Below are 8,878 nucleotides of genomic sequence, written 5' to 3'. Positions count from 1 at the left end.
TTCTCACCTGGAACCCTCAGGGTCAGTCTGTGAATTAAATGAGATGAGACATACCTAAGGCCCTCAGCACAAGGCCTGGCGCACAAGAAGCTCTTCAGAAACACCAGCTACCAGCATGGTCGTTTGCTAAAGCTGTCAAAGAGCGAACCCTTCCCCATTTCCTGCCGCGCCCCCAAGGGTGGGTTTCCCCAGTATGCGCCTTTTGCAGATGAGGGAAACTGAGCCTCGGTGAGGGACCTCCATTCTCTCTTGGGCAGGGCCAATGCCTGGCCACCTGTCCTGAGCTGGGCAGGTACCAAGGGTAAGGCAGGAAGACAGTCCACTCTATTTGCATCACACAAAGGATGACCAGCCTCATCCAGTGTCCTGGATGTGAGGCCTCCCAGCTTTCGGCCACCCCAGGTCCTGGGCAGCTTGGAGGTTCTAGATGACCGCTGTGATTCCATCACCAAACCTGGCTGGGGATCCCTGCTGCCCTGCAGGAGTGAGGGGGCTGCCTTGATGGGAGACCTGGTCTCACAGAGAGATCAAAGCATCTTGTCTTTGAAATCCATTCTGTCCTGCTCCTGGCTCTCCAGCTGCTCCAGGTGGCTGCTCTTGTCCCTGACTTTCTCCTCTGGAGTCTTCAGACATCTGGAATTCAGATCCCAACCACAAATCAGCACCTGCCCCAACTGCAGGGGGCTTCCAGCCCACCCGACCTCAGCACTGCTTCCCCTTTTCACCTTGGCCCCCAGGCTACTCACCTGAACAGGAGTTTCTGTCCTGGTTCCTTCCGGATGATGTTCAGTTTATAATAGTGGCACAGGGCACGGGACAGCTTCTCATAGGTCATGCTCACCCGGTTCTGGAAGGCAAAGCAGCCCCACATCAGCCCCCAGTCCACAGCCCATGCCTTCTGAACTTCATTCTCCACACGTGGAAGGGAGTGGATTGGGCTGGATGGTTTCTTAAGCCCCTGGGTCCAGGGGTCTGCAGGAGTTTAATGGTGCTCCCTTGAGTTTGGAAGGAGATAGGCAGAGAAGGTGGGGAAGGAATGACGGAAGTTCTGCCTGGCAGGGACCACACAGCGGGAGTGAACTGCAGGTTACTTTTCAAAAGCAAACGTCACAAGCAGCAATGAATAACCGTATATGCTCCGTGGGAAATACAGAGGGGCCGCAAGGTGGGGAGGACAGGTGGCTTTTCTATCAGCTGCACGACTTTGACCAGGTCCTTTTCTTCTCTGGGAGGGTAGGCAGCACAGGGGAGGGGCAAAGAGCCTGAGTTTGGGCATCCATTTAGGCCCTGGCTCCACCCCGTGGCAGCTGTGTGACTTTGGACAAGTTTCTGTATCCCTGAGTCCATTTAAAATGAAACGAAATGAAAATAACATTTGTCTCAAGGGTTCGTTGTTAGGATTAAATTAGCTAATCCATGAAGCTCGTCAGCACAGTGCTTGGTATTAGTATGTGCTCATTAAATGGAATTGCGGTTCTGTGGGCCTCGGTTTCCCTGCCTGTGATGTATGGGGGTTGGACCAGATTAAACACCCCTGAAACTTAGTCATTAACATCCTTCCGGCACCAGCGCTGCCAAGACGCAGCATAATAAACTGCAGGGTGGGGCACAGTCCTCAACCTGTCCCCTTCTTGGACTAAACTCTTGGGCAATTGTTAACCCTTTCAGTGCCTCAGTTTCCACATCCAATAACACCTGCCTCACAAGGCAGCTATTGAGTGAGTTAACACAGGGAAAGCTCTCTGAACAGCATCTGGCAAGCAGACTCCATTGCATATTAGGAAATGCTAAAAAAACTGCTGATTATCTTTTTTTTTTTTTTTTTTTTCTTTATACTGGGCCTCACTAAGTTGCTGAGGCCGGCCTTGAACTTGCAATCCTCCTGCCTCAGCCTTCAGAGTTGCTGGGATTCCAGGTGTTCACCACTACACCTGGCAAGAACACATTTTTTATATCACTGCTGTAATCATGAGATAGGTGTGGCAGTTCCATTTTTTTATCCCAATTCAAAAATTATGTACAACAGCTCCAAAATAAGTCAGACTTCAGTTTATTTAAAGTTATAGTCAAAAGGTTGGTTCTTGTTGTAAAAGCACTGTGTTCTCAAACAGGAGATATAATGTATAGCTCAGACAAATTTAAGATAGCTATTATACAAGCCAAATATATTTTTACTCTTGCTAATTTTGCAGAAGTAGCTGCTTCAAGAACGCACAACCTAGGTAACTTTTGATAATAAGCCATCACCTATAGAACAGATAGTGGTAACTTCCAATACTAATACAGACTCCAGTTAAATAAAAGGGTAAATAACTGTAAAGTTATAGACATTGAAGTTAAAGCCCAGTACTCTTACTTTATGACTGGTGAGACTGACTTGCTGGATGGTTAAGATCAAACTTAGAGATTGAAATTAAATACAGAGGGCAAGATAGACTAGTATTTGGATCTTTTGCCCTCAATCAGCCTGAACCCAGGGAACAAGAGGACTTCTCTAAGGAGCTTTGCAACTCTGGGTGGGTCACACAACCTCCTGATCAGGGCGATTGATGAGGCCACTAGAGGATGAAAAGTCAATCAGTGCACCTGCTGCAGAGGAGGGTCATGGAAAAGGGAGACACCCCTAATGCTTCCTCCTCATTGAGGAGGCCCTGCCTAACCAAGGGCACTAATGGAGCTAAGAAGTTGCTCTTAAGTTCTCTACAAGTGACCCCTGTGGGAACTCAGCTGACTCTTTAACAGACAGGAACAGGTCAATTTGACCAGCTTGATCTTAGACACCTAGCAAAACAGTTAAAACCAAACTATAGCCATTCTTGGGCATTTAAAAGAAATAATAGTTACATGTAACTTAAGATGTACACGTGTTATACCACTAGAATAAAGACTGGAAGCTACAAATGAAAGATTCTTAGGCAGATGTGCCTAATAAGTATCAAGAAAAACTGTCAGAGTCAGAAGATTTTAGTCAGTTTAAGGTCTACAGACACAGGTAGGTTTAATCTATGTTTGCTAGTAACAGAAATATAGAGATCTCTACTAAACACAGGTTGTACCTATAAAAGGATATTTTACAAAAATCAGATGACATTAAGTAGCTTAACTATATTTTCTGGGGACATCAATGACATTAAGAGTTAAATGTTGTGTTTACATTCCTGATAACCTGGACAATGTTAAAGTTCCCAAATAAAGGCCTTGTCCTCTCCAAAAAAAATAATAATTAATATTTAATCATGAGAACTGGGATAAACCACATGCGGCCTCCTCACAGATACCCACCTAGGTATGGGCATTCCGCGCGTGGGAGCGCCCAGGGGCCTCAGCCGCCCCCAGGCCTCTTCAGCCCTCACAGCTGGTGCTCCCGGGGAGTGAGAGGCCTGGGCTTCTGCCCCAGCTTCCTCCTCTGGGCTGACCAGCATGCACCGTGCCTTCCACGCCAACATCTTTGAAAAGCTCAAATGCCATCGGTAGAGACTTATCTGGCATGTGCAAGGCCCCAGGTTCCATCCTCAGCACTGCCCCCACAAAGAGGCTTACATGCTAAGCAAAGGCAAGGTCACACATGAGGAGGCACAGTTACAGAGCCTCAGGGACATCCCCAGTCCTTAAAAGGTAACTTCCAAGCTGGGCTTAGTGGTGCACGCCTGTAAGCCCAGCAGCTTGGGAGGCTGAGGCAGGAGGATCGTGAGTTCAAAGCCAGCTTCAGCAAAAAGTGAAGCACTAAGCAACTCAGTGAGACCTGTGTCTCTAAATAAAATACAAAATAGGACTGGGGATGTGGCTCAGTGGTTGAGTGCCCCTGAGTTCAATCCCTGGTACCATAAAAAAAAAAAAAAAAGGTAACTTCCAGTTCCTCAGTATCTCCCGAAGTAAAATGACCACTGACCACTGCACTTCTGGGACCACATGGGAAGACCCCATCATTCGAGGATTATCCCCTGGTGCCACAGGGTCCACTCTGACCCCCGCCTGTCCCCTGGGTATGTGGAGGTGACCTGGCCCACAGGTCAGGCTTTATCTTTCTGTTTCCCCAGAGTCCGGCGAGCCCATTGGAATCCACCACCAGAAAGACCTTGGCATCCCTGTCTTCCCACCGGATGTCGGGCCCTACCTGGGGTCCAGGAGCAGCCGGCACATGGAGTCCCACAGCACGTGGCAGTTTGCAAGCCAGCACAGAGGAGCCGTGAGGACAGTGATCTCAGGGACCTGGAGGCCAGTGCCCAGGGAGCCGCAGCAGGAGGGTGAAGACCTTGGTATCAACCGGAGATATGTGTCCATCTACAGCTTAAAATTAAAAAATTTAAAAAAAAAAAAGAAAGCCCTTAGAACAGCGCCCGAGAGGTGCGCACTGAGCAGCAAGTATCACAACTGAAAAGATCTGGTCACGTGCGTATTCACCTCGTCATTTCTGACCCAGAAGCCAGGCTTCCTCCCCTCTTAGTGTCTTAGGATTAATATGGTGGCCCCACCATGGCTAGGAACATTCTCTGGAAAGATGAGTGGCTTCTCTGTCTGTGTGTCTGGTTGTCTGTCCGCCAGTAAAGCCTTTAACAATGAAGATGGAGTGGAAGTATCACTAGGTTAAAGGGCAGGCTCTAGAGCCAGTCTGGGTTCACATCCCAGCTCCACCATAGGCTGTGCAATCACAGGGAAGTACCAAGGGAACTGGCCGATCAGGAACACAAACAAACTGAAACCAGAAAAGTAGATTTTTGGAGTGACCAATGGGGTTACAGGAGATCCAGGCGAGTGGGACGTCCTGGAAGTCAAGGGAAGAGAGTCTCAGCGGAAGGGAGATGACCTCTGGGTCAAAGGCTGCAAGAGGCCACGCGAAGGGCCTGAGGGCGTGGCCGCCCCAGGCTCAGCCCCTGGCAGGAGTCTTCGTGGGGAACAGCCTGCGAGGAGAGGGGCGGCCCCTGCCACGCCTTCCTAGCTCCGCCCTGAGGATGCCGGCCCTGCAGCAAGGCTGATCTGAGGTGGGGCCCGAGCTTCAGAAAGAGCCTCCTCACCTTCCAGGGCCTGGGCAGCGGGGCACATCCGCTGCCAGCTCCCTGGATGCACTCCAGGGCTCGCGCTGGGTCTCCATGTACCGGAGCAGCTCATGCAGGACGTCACCTGGGGTGGGAACGGGAGGCAGGCTGCTGGCCAGGCCAGTGGGGAGCCCAGCCTGTCCCCTGTGGCCACCTGCCTCTCAGGGTGAAGCCCAGGGCGTCCCAACACCAGCATCCTAATGGAAATGGGACTTCTGCTGTTGAGCTGACAAGGGGCGCTGACAATGTCACCCTCTGGTGGGTAAACTTAAAAAGACATTCCTTCCTGTTAGAGGAAGGTGCCAGGGCACCAAGGTCAGGCTGCTTCTGAGCACCCCATTACATACCCTCAGTTGAGGGCCTGTGTGCAGTGCACAAACTGCACAACTGTCTCACATCCCTGGAGATGGGCGTTCTAAGGCTCATGATGACAGGTAACAGGCAGGCGTGAGTGGCAGGAATACGAGGTTAAGGGAATAATTGTATAAACTGGGCACACTGTGCGAACCCCACATGCTTGCATGCTTCTTTCTTTTCTTTTTTTTTTTCTTTTTTTTTTTTTTTTTTTTTTTTCTTCTTTGTGATACCAGGGTTTGAAGAGCCAGGGGTACTTAATCACTGAGCCACATCCCTGGTCTTTTTAAATTTTGTTTTTATTTTGAGACAGGGTCTCACTAAGTTCAAGGCTAGCCTTGAACTTGCAATCCTCCTGCCTCAGCTAATAAGAACACAAGGACTGGCGTTGTGGATCAGTGGTGGAGCGCTTGCCTAGCACACATGAGGCACTGGGTTCGATCCTCAGCACCACATAAAAATAAATGATTAGGGGCTGGAGAGATAGCTCAGTCGGTAGAGTGCTTGCCTTGCAAGCACAAGGCTCTGGGTTCCATCCCTAGCACCACATAAATAAATAAATAAATAAATGAAATAAAGGTATCGTGTCCATCTATGACTAAAAATATTTGAAAAATAAAAAGAATACAAACCCTCCTGGAGCAGAGGTGGGCTGGGGGAGAGGATTTTGTGACCCCTCCATAGACAAGGTTTCAGAACCCAGGGAGATAAGGATAACTCCCCCAACCATAATATCTATAGAACAGGTTCCAATTTGAACCAGTCAGCATGGGACAAAGTGACCTAGAGTGACCCTGGATCTTCACCAGGCACAATGGGCACTTGGAAATTTGACACAATCCTGCTGTCAGTCAAAAGTCAAGAGGTGAACCTGGGCAGGACTCTGGGAACTTCCCGGGAACCCTTTAATAAAACCAGAGTGCAGGAGGGGCACGGGTGGAGGTCACACTGTCCTCCTCTCTGAGAAGACCCACTCTCCATTAAGTTACCCCCCTTTCCCTTTTTCCTATTCCTTCTAATAAACTTTGCTATTCTTTTACCAAATTTTGGGTCTTTCCCGAAATTCGCTCAAGCTAGATCAAAAGAATCCAGGGCGGGGACCTCAGCGGCCCCCTGCCTGGTCTCCTCCGCAATAATGGGGTTCCCCAAACTTTATTAAAAGGCTGCCCTGCCTTCTGAGGGGCTGAACAGTCTTAGCCTCTTCCTAAGACAGGCAGGCCCTGTCCAAGGTCCCGAAATCCACCCCCCCCACACCCCACTCCCACTCACACCTTTGGGCTAAGATGCCGACGGTAGGCTGGAAAAGCGGAAGAGGACCCCTGGGTGGAGACCCACCTGGCAGCCATAGGTAAGAGGCACACGATGGGCTCTGGAGGACCAGGGTCGCTTGCCGGAAGCAGGAGAGAATCACAGGCATGATGGGGACCGGGCCTGTGCTCGCCTCATCCCAGCTCCGCCCCTGCCCAGTCTGGGCTGTGGAGAAGCCAGAGCCCAGCTCTCCTCCCGCCACCCACCAGATCCGATGGATCCAGGGAATTGTTAGCCAAGTGCAGTGACTTGGGAGGCTAGGCAGGAGGATTGCAAGTTCAAGGCCAACCTCAGCAACTTAGGGAGACCCTGCCTCAAAGTTTAAGAATAAATAAAAAAGGTTGGGGAGGTAGCTCAATACCCAGTACAAAAAAAAAAAAAAGTCCAGGGGATTATTGAGAAGAATTAATTGCATATTTCATAACAGCCAGAAAAGAGGACTTTAGAATTTTCCCAACACAAAGAAATGATAAGCGTTTGAAGTGCGGGATATGCCATTACCATGGTGAGCACATTGCATACGCCGGAAGGTCACACTGCAGCCCAAAGATAAGCACTGATACTGTGTTAATTTAAGATAGTTCGTTTTTAATTTAAATCCAGGCACAGCCACTCAAGAAGACTCATGAGGGGAAAAGTGTGACAGAACCTGAGAGGTGGCATGTGTGGTGTGGGTGCGTTAGAAGAGAAGAACAGTTGAGAAAGCCTCTTTTGCCACATCGGCTTTGGCTTTGCTGGCCAAAAGACAGGCTGCAGAGAAAACACGAGTGTATTCTTCTGAAGACACCAGATCAGCACGAGCAGGAAGAACCACCAGAAAGAAGGCCACGTGAGACTCAGGTGTGATTCCGGAGATTCCCGAGGCTCTGCCGCCTGCCACCTCCGGACCCCGCCCCTGGCCACCAGTTCTTCCACACCAGACTGGGTTCCTGAAACTTCATTCCTGGGACCTCAGACCCAGGTTCTGGCTAAAATAAACATTCATACAGGGAGCCAGGCTCTAGCTGTGACTAGTCATTTAGACCTTGGTGCGAATGAATGGATCCTGGAACTTTCTCCGGTTCTGCTTTTTGCTGGGAGAGAGCGCATTCCCGGCAACCGTTCCCTCCGCTCCCTCCTGGGCCCCCACAGGGCGCGGGGCCTCCCCCGCCTTCCAGAGCTCCCATCAAAACCCTGAAGAGTGAAGCCAGCCGGCCCCCCTGACCTGAGCCCGGGGCGCGGCGGCGGATGTCGTCCTTGGTGACGATGCAGAGCGCGCGGCGGTTCATCTGGAAGCCCTGCTCACGGGCGCTCTGGAGGGAGTACTGGCGCTCGGCCCGGCGCAGCGGTGCAGCACGTCCTCCCTGCTCCACAGCGCGGGCTGGAGGCCTGCGGCAGCACTGACCCGGGCTGGCCGCGGGTAGAGGCAGGGCACTTCCGCCCCATCGGCCTCTCCAAGCTCGTGCTTCAGGCTCCCGCCTGCGGTCACCTCCTCCGAGAACCCCACCCTGACACTCCCTCTAAGCGAGGGCTCCCGGGCCTCTCCCCCAACCCCCATCGCTTCCTCCCTCACCGTGTTGGTCCTTTTCCTTTGCACCACCTTGCTTTCTTGGTCAATTTTACATTTGCCATGATTGTGTATTAGTTTTTATCATTCTATAAGTATTATGGACATACCTGCTTATTTATTGTTGGTACCCTGGACATATCTGCTTATTTATTGGTGGTACCCCATCGCCTGCCTGTTTCCAATCATTCCTTCTACTAATGCTTCATGAGGGTCTGCTATGCACTGGACTGGGTACGCACCTGCAATGCACGCAGTAGGTGTTCAATAAACACCCAATTACTTGGATGATCACACAGCTCTGTTCGTGTCACTGTTTTCCAAATGAGGAACCAAGCTCTGGGAGGTTAAGTGACTAACCAAAGTCACAGAGGTAGCACGGAGTTCAGCCAGGCCTGGAACCCAGGTGTGCCTGGCTGTCATCCTTTTCCACTTGGTTAGGCCAACTCAAGAGCCAGGTTTGCTCAGGGCACAACTGAGGACAGGAAGCACCTGCACCCATTTTCAGGACACGCCCACACACCAGGCAGGTGGCTGCTTCCTTTTATTCTCCCCACATTTCTCTTCTGCCTGGGCCTGGTACACTCCTAAGGCCAATTGTTTACTTCCCTAATTCAGGTTGTGTTTAGCAAGGCCA

The 8,878-nt window shown here is 50.7% G+C and overlaps 1 protein-coding gene across 1 annotated transcript; it reads right to left on the bottom strand.

Annotated features, from left to right (window-relative positions):
- Positions 1 to 527: 527 nt before the first annotated feature.
- ETV7 (ETS variant transcription factor 7) lies at positions 528 to 7,963 on the bottom strand (the record flags this gene model as incomplete). Its single annotated transcript, XM_079147384.1, has 6 exons — positions 528 to 633; positions 747 to 847; positions 1,129 to 1,225; positions 4,115 to 4,252; positions 5,013 to 5,118; positions 7,720 to 7,963. 6 exons carry the CDS (start codon positions 7,961 to 7,963, stop codon positions 528 to 530), a joined length of 792 nt encoding a protein of 263 aa, XP_079003510.1.
- Between the last annotated feature and the right edge of the window lie 915 nt (positions 7,964 to 8,878).

This window comes from Sciurus vulgaris, assembly GCF_902686455.1.
Source record: "Sciurus vulgaris genome assembly, chromosome: 7".
Classification (NCBI taxonomy): Eukaryota; Metazoa; Chordata; class Mammalia; order Rodentia; family Sciuridae; genus Sciurus; species Sciurus vulgaris.
Note: the sequence above shows the minus strand (reverse complement) of the source record. Positions and strands in the feature narration are given on the sequence as shown.